The sequence below is a fragment of the Populus euphratica genome, unplaced genomic scaffold, assembly GCF_000495115.2.
Source record: "Populus euphratica unplaced genomic scaffold, PopEup_1.0 scaffold4.1, whole genome shotgun sequence".
Classification (NCBI taxonomy): Eukaryota; Viridiplantae; Streptophyta; class Magnoliopsida; order Malpighiales; family Salicaceae; genus Populus; species Populus euphratica.
This window is the reverse complement of record NW_011499859.1, coordinates 825,148-842,307: the sequence shown is the minus strand read 5'-3', so window position 1 is coordinate 842,307 and position 17,160 is coordinate 825,148. Positions and strand designations below refer to the sequence as shown.

The 17,160-nt window shown below is 35.6% G+C and overlaps 3 protein-coding genes across 4 annotated transcripts; all 3 read right to left on the bottom strand.

Moving 5' to 3' along the window:
- Nucleotides 1-377: 377 nt before the first annotated feature.
- LOC105124210 (molybdate-anion transporter-like) lies at nt 378-3,920 on the bottom strand. Its single transcript, XM_011024126.1, has 8 exons — nt 3,537-3,920; nt 2,961-3,105; nt 2,702-2,870; nt 2,105-2,375; nt 1,492-1,757; nt 1,190-1,405; nt 991-1,099; nt 378-807 (listed from the first exon to the last, which is right to left on the bottom strand). The coding sequence occupies exons 1-8, from the start codon at nt 3,685-3,687 to the stop codon at nt 746-748; spliced, it is 1,389 nt and encodes a 462-aa protein (XP_011022428.1). The 5' UTR covers nt 3,688-3,920; the 3' UTR covers nt 378-745.
- A 1,908-nt stretch (nt 3,921-5,828) lies between these two features.
- On the bottom strand, nt 5,829-7,248 carry LOC105124209 (uncharacterized). Its single transcript, XM_011024125.1, has one exon. It carries the CDS (start codon nt 7,087-7,089, stop codon nt 6,049-6,051), a length of 1,041 nt encoding a protein of 346 aa, XP_011022427.1. The 5' UTR covers nt 7,090-7,248; the 3' UTR covers nt 5,829-6,048.
- A 2,363-nt stretch (nt 7,249-9,611) lies between these two features.
- On the bottom strand, nt 9,612-13,593 carry LOC105124208 (UPF0160 protein C27H6.8). Of its 2 annotated transcripts, XM_011024124.1 has the most exons (8): nt 13,273-13,593; nt 12,627-12,773; nt 12,400-12,498; nt 11,474-11,665; nt 11,158-11,277; nt 10,661-10,732; nt 10,068-10,301; nt 9,612-9,788 (listed from the first exon to the last, which is right to left on the bottom strand). In XM_011024124.1, the coding sequence occupies exons 1-7, from the start codon at nt 13,555-13,557 to the stop codon at nt 10,077-10,079; spliced, it is 1,140 nt and encodes a 379-aa protein (XP_011022426.1). In that variant the 5' UTR covers nt 13,558-13,593; the 3' UTR covers nt 9,612-9,788; nt 10,068-10,076. The 2 variants fall into 2 exon arrangements, with proteins under 2 accessions (XP_011022426.1, XP_011022425.1); XM_011024123.1 differs by lacking the exon at nt 9,612-9,788 and having other exon boundaries at nt 9,894-10,301.
- Between the last annotated feature and the right edge of the window lie 3,567 nt (nt 13,594-17,160).

The window sequence follows — 17,160 nt, the reverse complement described above, 5'->3', positions numbered from 1 at the left end:
CTCTGCTTTTTTCGCTTTTTGAAGTGGGATATTAGAACTTTTGAACTTGGCATATGCCGTACTTAATAGGTCACCTCCATTGATATGAACTTACCAACTGAACAGTCAAAAACCCACAAGGCCACAGTATCTCAGTAAAACATCCAGTATGTCTTCAAATAGAGGCCAGTCCTTGCGAGATTTATTTACTTCTGGCTGTAAAAGATACGGGTTGAACTAAAATTCTTCCACCCGATGGTACAATAGAGTGGAATGGGCAGAAAAACAAACTCACACTCGCGATAATTAAAAGCTGGAGGCTACTAAAATACATAACGAAATTGCCTAAGTAATTATTTATGAACTGATTGAGCAAGAAGACTAACTTCAGACTGCTAAATAAGAGATGCCCAAAAACCTTTATATTAAAACACCAAAATTTTTCCAGCATTTATATTTAAAAAGAAGATATAGGAGCAGTAGTTCAACACTAGTTCACATAATAGTAGACGATAAAGATCTAAAGACAGCAAGCTTCTGACCCAATGTACCTAAAAACGTTTCTTTTACTATACTGTCAACTGCATCCTTGACCCCAGAAAACATTTAATGCAAACTGCAAGCAGGACATAATCCATGATCCTCCTTAATTGATTGGATTGCAAACAGCCAACCCAGTTGCTGCTCCACTGTCGAAAGTAAGGGAGAAAAGGTCGCTTGCTCACAACATTTAAGAAGTTCCAGAGGTTTATTAGTCTAAATTCAATCAGACATTTAAAGGCTCTGCCTCGGAATCTGTCTCTTTCATTGCGGTCCACTCTTGTGATCCTACGTTGAAACAAAATATCCATAATTCAAGATTGATCAGACATGAAAACTAAGAAAAAAACTGCTAGGGACCTGGAAAAGATCACCATAATCAGGAATTTGAAATTAAAATACAACTGCTTACAATGTACTGCTTTACTGTCCACATGCAATGCTTGCGAGTGAGACAATTAAAAAACTTACTTGATCTTTGGCTCTCTGTAATGAACCTGAGCCGCTTCTGCAAAAGAGATGCCACAAAGAGGAAAACAGAGCACATGCCAAACATGAAGACAATGGGGTATGCATTGACCTTCAAAAGGAGAGGAATAAACCAGATCAGAGGGAAGAGTGATCATCAGAAAAAGGCAATCATGGTATATAAGCAAGACATGACACTCACATTGTACAGCACAATGCATACAAATATGTTGAGAGGAATGCGGAAGAAATTCATGATGGTGCTTCTAGCCTCCTCAGGAATATATTGAGACCTCATCTTCATGATAGATGGCCAGAAAATACCTACACAGGCCTCAAATGTGCAAAAGCCAATAAGCTGGATGCAACCAGAGAAGGAGATGCCTCCACCCTTCTCTCCGGAAGGCACTACCAAGAACTGTTAAATTTTGTACACTATCAGCCTTTTTTGCACATTAATAATTGATAAATAGATATTGACAAAGATGAGAGTTGGCTACATACACTTGTTATAACAGGAAGGAGAAGAGCAGCAGCAGATAACAAAAAAACAATCTGCATATAGCTTTCAACTTTAAGAGATGAGCGAGCCATCAGTCGAGAGGCAATGGAACTTCCCAACATAGATGCCAACATGAAAGTTGCAAAGATGAAACCATGAGGAATGTCCTCACCATTGGGGCTCAGAGCAGGAGTCCACAGGAACACAAAAGTGTACATTGAACCCTCAAATAGTGACTGTATGGCACCAAGCAATGTGATTTTCTCATCTATATTCCACAAGAAATATAATATCAACAAAAATGCAAAAGGCATGAGAAAAGGAAAAAACAAAGGGAGAGAGGAAGAGGATCCGTGGATCACTCATGTGACACCAGTCCTTCACACACTATAATAAGGGCCAAAGTGTCAACAATGAGAAGGGACATGCATATCTCTAATCTTATACTCCATTTTTATCTTACATTGTAAAATGTTCCATCAAAACCACCTGTGTTAAATCTGGGAGGATGAAACAGAAATGGCATGGTGAAAGTTCAAATTTCAGTTGACTTGAATTTGATAAAGCCATAGCATCTACTGAGCTGAAAGGTGAACTACAAGTTTAGAAATTCACCAGAAGCAATGGCAACTGCAGCACCCTTGAACTGGGTGAGCAAGTCCTTGTTTTCAGAAGGGTCTCCATAATTTTCAGTCCATGATGACATTATAATCGCCATGCCAATAGCAAGAAAGCAGGCCGCAGCATCAAATGGAGCAACAGGACCCAATGACAGGGTGTCTACTAGTACATTCCCGAACAAACCAGAGACAATGGCAACTAAACCATTGCCAAGGAATATTGCCTGAGAAAATGTCACTGATAGCCACTGTTGATCAAAACCCCTCTGAAAAAAGGGAACATGGACAATAAGATTAATGAGAGGGGTAGAAAAGATAAAATATTATGCACAGAAATCCCCCTAACATGTCAAAGTTAAACTTCAAAATGTCCTATGATGAGAATGTTCAGTTAAATGCAGAATGTAGAGTGGTTCAAAGTTGAAAGTAGCTAATAAAATCCAATGGAGTATCTCCTCGGAAGCTTATAAATGCTCTCATTGGAGTATATACTCTGAACTTATAAATGCAATAAAGGACATCAGTTAATTTAAACTGAATGTCAAATCAAGAGAAAGAATATGAGTTTGCAGTGCTGCAACTCATCACCCACCTTAAAGTGTTCAGCAACAAGCCAAGACTCAAAGGCTGAAAAAAGTAAAGAAGTAGCAATGCCTCCCAATACACGCCCCACCATTAAGATTTTGTACTCGGGAGAATGCTTGGTAGCACAACTCAGTATGTAAGTTATGCAATAAGTAATTGATGCTCTCTTTCGACCCCTGAACTCATCACAGAAAACCAATCACAAATCCTAAATGTGATCAGTAATTAACAACCAAACATTGAAATCAATCAAAATGCAATCTCACTGTTTATCTGCTAACGATCCAACAATTGTCCCGAACAACATTGAAGATCCAAAACCAGCAATAAAAAGATGCCCAATATCTCCCTTTCCAAAACCATATTGACTGTATAGGTAATACACATACGGACCCTGCAGCCAATCCCCAGCTGTTTCCAGAAATCAAGTTAATCAGTTCCACAAAACGTAACAAATTTATTATCAAATGCAGAAGACAAACAAAAAACCCCCACATTCTCTTTCAAGATCAGATGTCTACAGTTAAATTAGTTACAAGTAACAGATCTAGACAACATATTACTACAAAGTACATTAACCCACATAAAAATACTGCATCAACCTCCATTGTAAATCAAACTCGTCTCAATACACCAACACAACCAAAATGCTATCAAACTTGAACCACAAAAACAAGATAAAACTAATGCGATCTAGACAAGACATTTTAGCACAAAATAATATTAATCCACATAAAAAAAACTACATTAAACTCCATTCTAAACCAGAAAACAATCATAAAACCACATTGCAATAAGAATTTAAACAAAAACAAGAAGAAACGGACAGATCTAAAATGTACCCATCATGAGTGAATAAACAACAAGGTAATTATTCTTAAAAGAACTGAAAGCAGAGGATGTGCTGATTCGATCTCTGCTTGTTTTGCTCAACTCCAATGCTGCTACCACTGCAGCTAGGCCACCAAAAACCATCCAGTAAAAAATCTCCATACTTGCTGCTATTTTGTGGATCTAACAGGGAGAGCGCGAAGTTGCTGTTAAGCTATGAAATCCAGCATTTTAAGCTTTGATTAGAGAAGGTAAGAAGATACATACATCTACACCCACATGTAGAGAGAGAAGGGGGGGTTAAAGAAATTTTCATGGGCTCATGATTTCCCGGGAATTTTGCAAACGGGTCGGGTTGGAAGGGGAGGTCTGAACCCGGTTGAGGGTTTAAATTATAAAAGATACTTCGCTTTGTCACCAAAGTTTTTAGGAAATTAATTCTGTACCCAATTTTTAGTCTCATCTTAAATATATTTTATCAATTAAGATCCCAATCTTTCACATATTTATCGATTGGATTATATACAAATATTTTTCGTCTAATTTACACGTTTCAATAATAAAAAGGTTCTTGAATAAAATTTGATAAAAAAAAGCTGATAATTAGTATGTATAAGAGGACCCAACTGAGAAGTTTTTGAAATATGGGATTGATTAGTAATTTTTTTATTTTAGCATTGAATTAAGATTTGTATATAATAGAATTGAGAATTGAGTTAAAACATTATTTTGAATCGCATATACCTTTTTTATCTCTCGATGTATGCCCCAGCATATTGTGTATATGAATGATGAATCTTTCATAAAAAATAAAATAAAATAAAATAAAATTATTGATTTGTTTTTCAATTGCATGGATCATGGGTGTTATGATTTATATAGGCGTGTTTAAGAATTTTAATTTTAAATATAATATAATTTTTTTATATTTTTAAATTGTTTTGCTCTCTGGAATAAAAAATAATTTTTAATAAATAAAAATATTATTTTGATGTATTTGTTTTTAAAAAATTTAAATCACAATTATTACCATGTTTTTAAATACATTTTCTAGATTAATTATTTGGGCCAAAATGAATGATTTATTATTCTTGTAAAATTTTTTGAATAATTTTGGAGAAAGAAAAATTCGAGTAATGAAATAATTTCAAAAAAATTAGTTAAGGGTTAGAGAATTTTAGGGAAACTTGAATCGCCTAAGATAAAAAATAACTCACATCACATATTTTTAGGTAGGTTGGAAAAGAAATAAAATGCATCTGCCCATAAAAAAAGATTCAAAATATTTTAAAAAAATTAGGAATTGTTTTTGGATTTTTCAAAATATAATTTGGAGAATAAAAAAAATTAGATTAGAGAATTTAAAAAAAAAATTAAAAGCATTTTTTATTTGACAAGTTTTTAAGTGAATTATTATAATATTAATTAATATAACAAATTAAATAAATAAATCCTTATAGCCCAACATTAAATTTATAATAATCATCAAATTCATATTTGATTAGTTAAAAATATAGTTAATTCTATTGATATTGAGTTTAACAACTTCTTAAATTTTATGTTTAATTGTACTAAATACATAACTAAACTCAAAAATATCGTATCTAATAATTTCCTAGAGTTAGAATCATATTAACTCATGTTTAATATATAATTGATTTTAAGATCATTAGGTGTGATGCTTAATATATAATTGATTTTAAGATCATTAGGTGTGGTAGCTTGGTAGTTTAATGCATAACTAAACATAATAATATAAAATTTAGTAATTTGTTAAATTCATATTACATTAAACTTAGCTAAATTTAAAAATATTAAAAAAATATTAAACTTGATAGTTCTCCGAACTTATTTTCTTTTAGACTCCGTGTATAACTTACTCTAAAAATATTGAATCTCGCAACCCGCTACTTATTGTGTTAGCTTAACCTAAAAATATTGAGCATAACAGACAGGAAAACCATTAATTCTAACGACTCTCTAAATTTATATCCACCTTGGGCTCTGTGTTTGGCTTGAAACAAAGCTACATCTTTTTTTTTTTTTAAGATTAACGTGGGTGTCCGGGCCAGCTTGCGCGCACCACGACTAATCCCACGGGCCCTGAAGTTAACGACCATGTAAGCCTCCAGTGGCCATCATATGAGCAACCAAGAACTTGAACATGAAACCATAAAAAAAACAAACCCTTAGTCCCAAGTTTTTACCACTTGTCCACCACTACATCTTTAAATATGTGGAGTGTGAACGTGAAATCCATCCATCTGTTACGGGGTTATCACAATGTCTTCTACAGAAAACTATGGCTCAAAATTAATTTTTAAAAAGCCACTTGTCCATCACATTCAAACATCAATTAAAGTTGGGATTTGGTAAACACAAGTGCCTAATTGATAATCCAATCTCCTATCAAAATTCTAGACAAAACTAAGGGGGAAAAACCCAACTCACTACATTTTACGGGAAGAAGAAAACAACTAAAAGCATCAATTATTATTTTCCAATTAAAAAAAATTGTTCTTCTCACTCACTCCAGTACTTGTCATCACCATCTTTACCATCCTCCGCCTCGTCATCAGACCCTTGAATCAAACTCATCTTGAACTTCCGCACATCATCAACAACAGCACTTCTAAATAGCCCCACATCAACTGTTCCAGACACCATACGATATCCACGTGCCTTAAGATCAATGGGTCCATCATGTGGCATAGCTAAACCAGCCAGATAGGCCCCGCCTTTCAAAACTCCCTTCTCAGACACCCTCATCATCTCTCTAACCTTCTTGTGCCCAGGGTCCCACAAATACCCCATGCTAGCACTCAAATCCAACGGTCCCATTTGCACACAATCAACCCCATCCACGGCTGAGATTTCCTCGGCCTTTTTCACACCTTCCTCGCTCTCTACCTGACACATGATCAATAACTCCTCCGCGTAATTACTCAAATACCCTTCATCGATTCCGTAATCAGATGCCCTCACTACCGTATGAGCCGATCCGCGAATACCCTCGGGTGGAAATCTGCAATACGACACCGCTTTCTTAGCCATTTTAGGGCTTTCGATCATCGGAAACATAATCCCTTGCGGGCCTAGATCGAGGGCTTTTTTGGCCCAAGTTGGACAACTCTCCGGCAACCGTAGGATTGCCGGGGTTCGAGTAGCGGCAAGAGCACGGAGGCAGTGGAGAGAGTCGGTGATGCCACCAGGACCGTGTTCCATGTCCACGACGGCGAAGTCATAACCGGCGAGGCCAGCGATCTCGGCAATGGTTGGGGAGAAGCTGAGGAGGAAAATTCCATAGAGAGTTTCGCCGTTTTGGAGTCGTGATTTTAGGGAATCGGGCGCGGAGGAGGCAGAGGCGCCATTGACAATGGAGGGATTGGAAGAGGAGGAGGATTTAACTTTGATTGAGAGTTGAAGGGGTTTTAGGGTTTTGAAATTGAGGGAGTATTTGATTAAATTAGAGGGGGGAATTAGGGATTTTGTTGTGGGTTTTTGGTTATTTAAAAATGCGAGGGTAGAGGTGGCGGAGGTGGCGAAGTGGGTGAGGGTTGGCATGGCTGTGGTGATTTTGAGGTTAGCTAAATTAGATAGGATTGAAATTTGAAGTTTGGATTGTTACTGTGGTGAGTGTGATATTTATGGGGTTTTGTTTATTAGTGGAATTACGGGAGGGGAGAGAGAAGAATAGACTAATTTTCATGTTATTTGCTTTTTTTATTGACTAATAGATTAATTGTCATGCGATTAAAATTATTTAATTGTGCACGACTGTCATTCCCGGCATTCCCGGTATGAGTTCAGTAATTAATTGTGATATATGATAGCTGCCCCGAATATCTTGATTTATTAAAAAAAATTAGTTAATTATATATATATATATATATATAATTATTTAGATATGAACAGAACTCTGCAGTTATTATATGACTACAAGATTATTTAATTAATAAAGTAAAAACCAAATTCAACAATAATAGTTTGCATGTCAGAGTTTCGAATCCAATGGACCTCTTGCCATGAGGTATAAGAAATTATAGTTAATTCACAGTAGTAAGAAGAAAAAAAAGAATGATAAGTAAAAAATTTACCGTACTCAATTGAGTTATTTTTTTAAAATAAAAACATATATATATATATATATATATGTGACACATTAAAAATAATAAAGATATCTTTATTTAGAATTTCTATCTTGTAATTATATTTCTTGACTTTTTTAAAGAAGATCTCACTAATATGGTTACAGGAGAATCTCAATTTATGAAAACAGCAAATCATTATCAAACTAGGGCACCTGCAAATCCAAATGAAACTCGGACACTGCAAAGAAAAAGTATAAACAAGGCTTCTATTGTCCTCTCCAAGATTATTGAATCCCTGGTGGAAGTAGAGAGAGGGGGAGAGTATTTGGTGTGAATTGTGATTATTATCAAGAAGTTTCATTGAGAGAGAGGTGAATTAAATAATGTCTGTTGTTCCTCGTATTGAATTAGAAATTCAAGAAGATGAGAGCATCTTGCCAGTTAACCAAACACCCCCATGGCCTTCAACTTTCTTGATCAAATTCTGTGTTAATCATTCGATCAATGTGTTGTATCCGACAAGAAAACTCCAGCGTTTTGCAGGTGTAGAAACACGGATATGCAAACTCCTTGAACCAGTTAAAATAGGGCAAATATCTACCATGTTGTACTGTCCACAGCACCAGTTTCTCTCCCATGACAAGGCAGAACGCTTCTTTAATCAAGCTCTCGAAGTCTTTTGCGTGCCTGTGGATCAAGGGATTGAGGATATTACTAACAGATTCTCCTCCGAGATAGTGTTAATGGCTTTTGATGCTAGTTTTAATCGTCGGAGCATAGTGCCTGTTGTTGTTGAAATTAAAGTTGATCTGTGGCTACAATACAATCCAGGAATTGTCAAGCATTTTATAGCAGGCTATGTGGGTAGACTCATGGAGAGAGGAGCTAGAGTTGATTTTTCATCTGGGCTGCTAATGAAGGGAATCAAGCTGGAAAGCAGTTCAATGGAACAATGCAGCATTTGTTTGGAAAGCTTGGGAGGCGAAGAACCGGCACTTGAGCAGCCATGTTCGCACATCTATCATCCAGGTTGCGCTCGCAGGTGGTTCAACGACAGCTCATCTTGTCCTTTGTGCCGCTTTGGCATTGATTGATACCAATTAAGCAACAGATTTTGTGGTGGAAGAGTAGCCTTTGAACAGGCGATTGTTTTTCCTCTTCACGTTAAAGTCTGTTCTCACGTTAGAGGTAGTTTTTGTATAACTATGGTTCTTCATGTCGAGTATCCGTGGAACTTGTCTAAGACCTTGTAATTTTGAAAGACAGATAAATTTCATATAAAGCAAATGCTAGAGAATGAAATAAATAAATAAATAAAACTTTAAAGAAAAACAAGTATGCTCGGGTGAATCTTGTAATCTAGTTAAATTTTTAAACAATCATCCAATGCAAGAGTTTATCTCACGTAATGGTGCAGAAAAGTTGTTTCATCACATGATTTACTCCTTCCAAAGTAATTTCTCCTATCTTCTAATGCAAGAGTTTATCTCCCGAGATGGTGCAGAAAAGTTGTTTATTTACTTACGTGCTCGAATCCTTTGAAGTTGAAATATCCAAGTACCAAGCGACAAGGATTGTTGACAATTTCTCCTCCAGAATGTGTTCAGTGGCTTGTGATGCTTATGCTTGTGGCCGTAAGACAGTGCCTGTTGTGGTGGAGATTAAGGTTGATGCGTGGGAAGAATATCATCCCGAATCATTCGAGTTCAGCATACCAAATTATGTGGATAAAATCATGGGGGTGGGGAGCGAAAACAGTGTTTGTCATTCATCTTGGCAGGTTTTGAAGAGACCCAAACTGGACAGCAGTTCAAAGGAACATCACACCATCTGCTTGGCGATATTTTGATGATGAACAAGAGGTACTGCAGCTGCCATGTTCGCACCTCTATCATTTTCCGATTGAATTCTGAAGTGGCTCAGAAATATTTCTACTTTTCCATTGTGTCGCTATCTTATTGAATGAATTTGATCTATTTTGTGCTGGAAGATTACTTAACATGGAAAAGATTTTCGTAGGTAGCCTTGTTTAACTAAAGATTGCTTTATGTTATGTTTGGAGTAGCTGTGGTTTTTAATTAAAATACTTCAGCTAAAACAAATCCACAGTAGAAATCCTAACACCTTCATGTTCAAATTCGCACCTGAAGGAATTGTATTTTGATTCAGGAAAAAGAAACCCCCGTTGACCATGTGGCTTCCTTGTTGCAATTTTTTGGACGGTGTCACACAGAGACAGCAGCAAATCGTGTGCTATTGGAAACAAATAGAGAAGTGTTGAGAAGAGAGTAGCAAACTTGTGAAAAAAATAATGCTAATAAAATAACATAGGTTCCTATATTGGTGAAAGCCAACTAAAATCAGACACAAGATTTCAAATATGAAGACAATTAATGAGTTTATATCTTTGCTAGAATTAAGTGATGTCTCAAATTTTTTAAACAACCACTCTTCTGTGTTTTAAAGTTTCAATGCAGCTCCTGCCATGGCCAGAGCCCCCTCAAAGCTTTGATTCCCACCAATGAACCCACTCATGTGGACAAAAACACCACCAGGGATTTGAGACTCCCTCGAGAGGTCATCATCCCTCAGACCTCGCCACTGAGCTGGGAGAGGCTTCCTGCTCTCAAAACTGTCAGGTGATTTCGCAACTGCCTGCACTCGCCACTGTTTGCTCCTGTCATCCTGCAAAATATTAAATTATCGTAAGTATTCTGAAATTTCACAGGCATAAACTTAACAGCTAGACCTGGACACCCTCTATTTTTTCCTTTATTTTTACTTTTTTATCTGTGTCAGGGTTGGGGATTGGCGATTTCTATAGTAGCTTCTCACCCTAAGGTCAAGGAACCAAACACATCTGAGAGTTTCATTAACCTCAATCTACACATGCTAAAACACCAACAAGAGAAAACCACCCTTGAAATTTCCTTCTCGTGTCATATATTCTAATGATAGGGACTGCAGAGAATGGTTCTTCATTTTAAACAGAAGATAATAATCTGAAAATGAAACCAACAAAGCTATGCATAAGCATAACGTACCTGATAGAGAACATATTTAACCAAAGGATCAATCTTCAGTTCACCCTCGAGCTCAAACAAGTGAAGTTTCCACTGTAAGATACAAAATGCAATCAGAATTCTCTGGAAATTAGAGTTTATAGCTGCATCTTTTTTTCATCCATGGTGTAGAAGATATGGTCAGACAAAAATAAGTTCCAAATGCAAGATGATAGTACCATCACATGAGAGAATTGTGCCAACTTAAGGACTACATATAGCAGCCAATTATTTCTATGGCATAAATGCAAACAGCTTTTCTCTTCTTCTTCTTTCAATTTTTCAAGGTTTGAGGGTTGAATATGCAGGTTTCAAGCAATTATCAAAGCACTACCAATCCCATCATGATACACGAAGGCAATAGTGAAACCAGTATCATTTGTAACATATACGCAGCAGTGAAGCACATAAAGACAAAGGTATCACTAGAATAACAGAAGTCAACATAAGTGCAAGAACATGTGCACATATTAACTTACAGGGCAAAATGTTTTCAAGACCATAATTTCACCACTAGGATCAATATCAAATCTAGTTGCGAGACATTCCATTACAATTGATCGAGCTGGTAACCAAGATTTTGCATGAAAGCGAACATTCTGTAAATAAGATATGGTCAGTGACTATAAGGTTATGAATACCAGGAAATGCATGTCAGAACCCTTTATTCTCACAACATAGACTGCTAATGGAGGAAAAGGAGATGAATAATAGCTTAAAAAAAAAGGCTAGTGAAGTGTATGTTGAAAAACCTAACTCTTGAAACAAAGTAAAAACTCACATCTAAAAACTCACATCTAAAAACTCACTGCCAGCGAGAGCCATTGCTCGTTCAAATGCCTCATTCTCCTTCTTAGGTGACTGATCAGGATCTGTCCAATCCAAATTGAATTTCCCAACTCTTGAAGACAAATGTGTGTTATTCACATATTTTGGAGGCTGGTCTGTATCATATTGATTGATTCCATTGTCAATGGCATCGATTGCCTGCAGCAAATAAAACAAGGATTTCTTGAATGATACAACAAAAAAAAAAAGTTAACCACTGCCAAACAAGATGAGCAACAGAAACAAGCATCCAGATTGAATCGAAACTTTCAGGTTATGAAGACATCAGGAAACATGACAGGTTGGTCCTGTGGTAATTCAATGCAATTGAATGAAACCAGGAATGGTGTGGAAAACCAATAAAGCTCTCGTAATCACACTATTTAAAAGATTACAGTCATAACTAATAACAATCATAAAACTGTAGACAAAGGAAATGAGGACTGTTGAGTTCACACAATATCAATGTTAGAATGGGACCAGCCCAGCCCAACTTTCCACATAGCACCACCCATACATTGCATGGAGTGTTTCAATTGATACTGAAGCTTCATGCAGAATTCTTTTATCCAGAAGACATGATTATACTACCTAAGTTCATGAGTGGTTCATCTTATAATTGTTTGCAAACCTAAACATCCACACGTAGATGTTCATGCTCAAAGTTATCTAAAATACCATTGAAAAATGCAGCATCATCTTTTGAAAACTTTGACGTGATCAAAATAAGAAGTATAGTATAGGACACTGATACAACCCATGGTTTTTTGGCAAAGAGCATGAGTAGAATCTTTGGTGCACAAAGCAAGATCTCAAGAACAGTTCTGAACACCATCCATTATATTAATAAGGATTGTAACCTAAATTTGTCAAACATATGAAGAAGTTAGCACCTCCATAAAGCTCTTGTAAACAGCCAAGAACAAGCGGTGCACATCTGGATGACCTTCATCCACTTGAAGCTCCTTGGCTATAATCTCCTTTCCAAAGTGCTAAAGAAAGCAAGTAAAAATCAGATTGATAATCAAGAAAATAGTTAAACTGCCATAGTTTAATTGTTCACAGAACTTCTATTAAATTCCACACTACATGGTTCATTTGCAATTAAACAAATGAATACCTTATACACAAGTCCAGCACTGCTAAGCTTGGTAGAGAACCCATGTCCAAAAACCTCCCCAAAACCCTTTTGATGGTGATCATACCGATCACGACTTGGATCATACACGCCTCCAACATCAAGCACGGCATCAAGACCCTCCAACACCTGAAACAACCCCAAATCAATTCACACGCGGCCTACATAAATACACAACCAAACTACGAGCTCAAGCTCTGTTATTAGCTGCCAATAAATCTACATGCAAAGAGTAACTAGAAAACTTTAAATCCCACAACCCCCATGTGCAAACTCCCATTCTCATAAAACAATGCTCACCTTCCAGCACATCATTCTGCATTTTTTTAGCACGACTAGCAAATTCAAATGAGAAAAAAATATAAGTAAATTCCAAAATCCTCCAAAACACTAACAAAACCACGCCTTTAGATTCTCATATTTACCTACTTTACACCGCCCAAGGTTTCAATTACTTCAGTATCTGTTATTTCTAGGCAACAAAACAGAAATTGGGTTTGCAGTACTGACAAAACCAAGCCGTCAAATTTTTAAACCTTCCCTACTCTAAACCCCCAAACTTTGAATCTTTACAGGGTGTAGAGCATCAAACCATCGGAAAAAATATATGGGTTTGCTTTATTATTACCTGCGGATCGCGGCTTCGTACAATTTCAGCATTGGAAAACTTGCTAGTGAGGCGAATCATGAAGCAGCCAAGAGCCTCGTCACAGTGAAAGCTGCCATTGTGTGTGCCCACGTGCTTTAGGGGCACGTTAACAGGAGATCCAGTGGAGTAAGTAGGAGAAGAAACTGAAGGACGCGTGGCTGCCATGAGAGGGAGTCTAATGAGTGAAGGAATTAGGGTTTTAGAGAGGTTGGAGTTGGAGAATAGCTTCCAGTTGAGATTAAACCCTCTTGTTAGTGCCAACATGTCCCTCTCAAGATTTTCTAAGGTCAAGTGCTCAATACCCTTTTGTTATAGGAGGTTGAGAATCACGGAGACTATGTTTGTTTTCCAAAAAATAATTTTTGAAAAATCACTTTTAAAATTTTTTTATATTTGTTTATTATTAAGAAAGTTAGTTAACGGAAAACATTTTCCAATCAACAAAAAACACTTTCCGGTCAATGAAAAACACTTTCTGGTCAACAAAAATATTTTTTAGTCAAAAAAAATTTTTGCTTAATTTTCAGGAAAGTGTTTTCCTTTTTAGCTGTGTTTGTTTTCCAGAAAGTGGTTTCCGAGAAAACACTTTCCAAACTTTCTTGTGTTTATTTGCTGTTATAAAAGTTGATAAAAGGAAAACACTTTCCAGTCAAAGGAAAATTTGGCTTGATTTTCAGAAAAGTGTTTTCTTGAAAAATTTGGGAGGAAAACACTTTCCGGAAGTTGTAAAAAGTTTAGAAATGTCATTATTTGCTGATTATATCAAATTTGATCCTCAAACTTTTGATTGCTATATATATTTTGTTTTGAATATTTATTTTTTAATTTCATTTCTTAAAATTTAATTTTTATATTTACTTTGGTCCTCATTTTTATAATTGTTATTTGCTTTTCTCCTATTAGTTTTTTATTGAAATTTTTTTCTATCAAATTTGGTTCTCATTCTTTTGATTGTTATTTATTTTATTTGAAATACTTTATGAAATGTTAATTATTATTATTTAAAATTCTTCATCTTTTTTTTTTAGATTTGATCTTTATTATTTATTTTATTTGAGATAATTTATGAAATTTTTTTTTCAATTTCATTATTATTCAACTTTTTAATTTGTAAGATTTATTCCTTATTATTTTAATAAACTTGAGAAAAATAAAATATTAATAAATTATTTTCCAGTTCATTTTTCATGACATAACCAAACACTGCAAAGTGTTTTCCAGTTCATTTTCTATAACACTACCAAACATCGGAAAATACTTTACTTTTCAGGAATTCATTTTCCCCGGAATTCACTTTTCCAGAATTCACTTTCTCTGGAATTCACTTTTCAAAAAGAAACAACTTTTCTGCAAACAAACGGGCCGAAATGCACCTCTGCTTTCATTTTTTTTTTTTTTGTCACACTGACCCTTCCATCATGAGCATTCTCACTTTTTACTGCAAGCCAGTCATATTAATGGGTTGATATTACTGTTTCTCCAAGCCAGTCACCGTTACTGCAAACACTAAAAGAACTAGGGTGATATTGCTGTTTACATGAACAATAATCATTTTTTTAATTGCAGTTCTTCAACCTTTTTAATTGCATCTTCATCCTTTCAAGTTATATTACATGTTGAGATGTCTTATGATTTATGTTTTTCTATACATGTAAAGTGTTAAGGGATATTTTAGTGATGAATTGGAGAGCAATTTTCTACAAAATAAAAATTTATTTGTAATTATACATAGATATTAAAAAAAAAGACTAAACTAAAAAAACAAACAAATCTGTTTTGATATTGGCACAAACAGAGAGTTTGATTATTATAGTTTTCAGTTTATTTATCGTATGGTCCATATTATTTTTGAATTTTATATTTTAGTCCAAAATTTTATTATTATTTTTGTTTCCATTCTTAAAAATTAAAAGAAGAGAGAGAGAGAGTCATTCAAAAATATTTACCAAAGAAAAGGTTTTGACATTCAAGACACCAAAAAGAGTGATGATATTAGTGAGTTCAATGTAGTTTTTTTGCTCTAAAAATAATATTGTGGTTGTTAAAGTTTTTTTAAATCTTTTTTTTTTTTAGATTGTAGGCCATTTTAGAGTTTAAAATAGGTTTATAAAATATATTTTTAAGTGTTTTTAAATAAAAACAAGATAAAAAGTTTAGGCTTATGGAAGCCGCCCCCCGTGATGCTTTATATCTCCACCTTCGGGCATGCTCCTTAAAGCTTGGACTGTTTTTCATTTTCATGTTTCAGAGCTCTATTCGATCGGGAGCACCTAGTTATATTTGTATAGCCTCGATCGACCAGGTGCTTCCATTTTCGGATATGGGATCGGTCTACTTTGAGATCCATGTACCAATCAAGAGCTATCACTCATCAATGCCCAGAGAGAAGCAGGGTACGTAGGATCGAAGAGCTTAGTGTGGAAAGCTTAGAAAATTAGCTTAAATAAGCATACATGATGAGAAAGATAGAGCCATGCCCTAGCTACTATGTGAACTCCCCGTCTTTCCAAGCTATTATCATGGCGCCGAGGTAACAAAAAAGGTAATCTGCCTACGAGTGAACCAATATGATTGCTTCTTGACAAGATAATGTAACTTTTTCTTAGTTAAGGCGAAGACAAGTGTTCCTATCTATATATTGTATGGGGGGAGGTTTGTCAAGCTGTGAAGCCATAGGGATACATGCATGTGGATGTGGTGAGAAATGAGTCACAAAATTTGCTATTTGTTTAGTTTGTCACGTGGAGAAGAAGAAATTTCAACATATTCCCTTGCCTATAAGGCATGAATTCATGACTAAAAGCACTCAAACTTGGGCTTTTCTACAACTATATATTGTTGCTTACAGTGATAAACCTATAATATTGATTAAACTGACATGCATGGAAGATTTGGATAAGAAGGGCGGCGCCATGTTTAGGGCATGAAGGGATCGATGGAAGGGCTTGGGTAACATAATCACATGGTGGAAGGACCAGTCTTCCTAGGCTATATAGAGCGCGTTCAGTTCCACTCGGGCCCTGCTTTTTTTAACCTTCAAGTGCATGCATGGTACCTGCACATAAAAAGCAAGAGCAGGAGGGAATGACAAAGACCGACATTAACGTCACTTTGCTTCCCAGCGAAGATATTGAAAGGATTTTGTAGAGCTTAATTACACTATCGTTCTCCCAGGGAAAGGAAAAACCATTTTTTTCCCAGTACTTGCCGCCACTTTACCCGATAAGCAAGAAGCATGGCATCGACCTGATTCTGCTATTGATCTTGTCCTCTGTCTCTTTAGCTGCGAAACAAGTCTTCGTTCACAAGCAATTCTCCGATCCGCTGTTGTTAACTTTTGAAGGAGGAAGTGACAGAGAGTGTATTGAAGGGAAAAAAAGCCTTGCTCTCTGTTTCTTTCTTCTTCTTCTTTTCAAAGGATAGTGTCAAGCTGCTCATCCTAAAAGGGAGTTTTTTAGTTCCAAATTCCAAATTTCCAATTGTTGGTTTACAAGTATAATTTTATTAGAGTTTTGATATAGTCGAAATAAAACGCTAGAATCTCGCTGTATTGATATAATCGAAATAAAATACAAATAAAAGACTGGAATCTCGCTGTATATTTTCCTTACAAAATCAATGTATTGGATTAATTTACATGGTTATCGAAACTGAACGGAACTTAAATTCCTTATTATATTTGGATTTATTTTTCTATTTAGATTAGAATTTTTAATTTAATTAAGATTTTACTAATTAGAATATTTTTCTTATATTTAAACAAGCTTACCCTAAATTTTCATCCTTAAAAACTTGTCTCTCTCTCTATCTCACAATTTTGTAACCCTTTTCTCTGAGCGGCAACTGCCTTTCAAGATAGACATCAAG

What these genes read in the sequence shown, in the direction of transcription:
- LOC105124208 (XM_011024124.1), bottom strand. Translation starts at nt 13,557, where the DNA reads ATGTTGGCACTAACAAGAGGGTTTAATCTCAACTGGAAGCTATTCTCC. An exon ending in TACGAAGCCGCGATCCGCAG is followed by an intron (nt 12,774 to 13,272) that starts GTAATAATAAAG and finishes GGGTTGTTTCAG; the next exon opens with GTGTTGGAGGGTCTTGATGC. An exon ending in TCTTGAAAACATTTTGCCCT is followed by an intron (nt 10,733 to 11,157) that starts GTAAGTTAATAT and finishes TGTATCTTACAG; the next exon opens with TGGAAACTTCACTTGTTTGA.
- LOC105124209 (XM_011024125.1), bottom strand. Translation starts at nt 7,089, where the DNA reads ATGCCAACCCTCACCCACTTCGCCACCTCCGCCACCTCTACCCTCGCA.
- LOC105124210 (XM_011024126.1), bottom strand. Translation starts at nt 3,687, where the DNA reads ATGGAGATTTTTTACTGGATGGTTTTTGGTGGCCTAGCTGCAGTGGTA. An exon ending in GGATCGTTAGCAGATAAACA is followed by an intron (nt 2,871 to 2,960) that starts GTGAGATTGCAT and finishes TGATGAGTTCAG; the next exon opens with GGGTCGAAAGAGAGCATCAA. An exon ending in TACAGAGAGCCAAAGATCAA is followed by an intron (nt 808 to 990) that starts GTAAGTTTTTTA and finishes GTTTCAACGTAG; the next exon opens with GATCACAAGAGTGGACCGCA.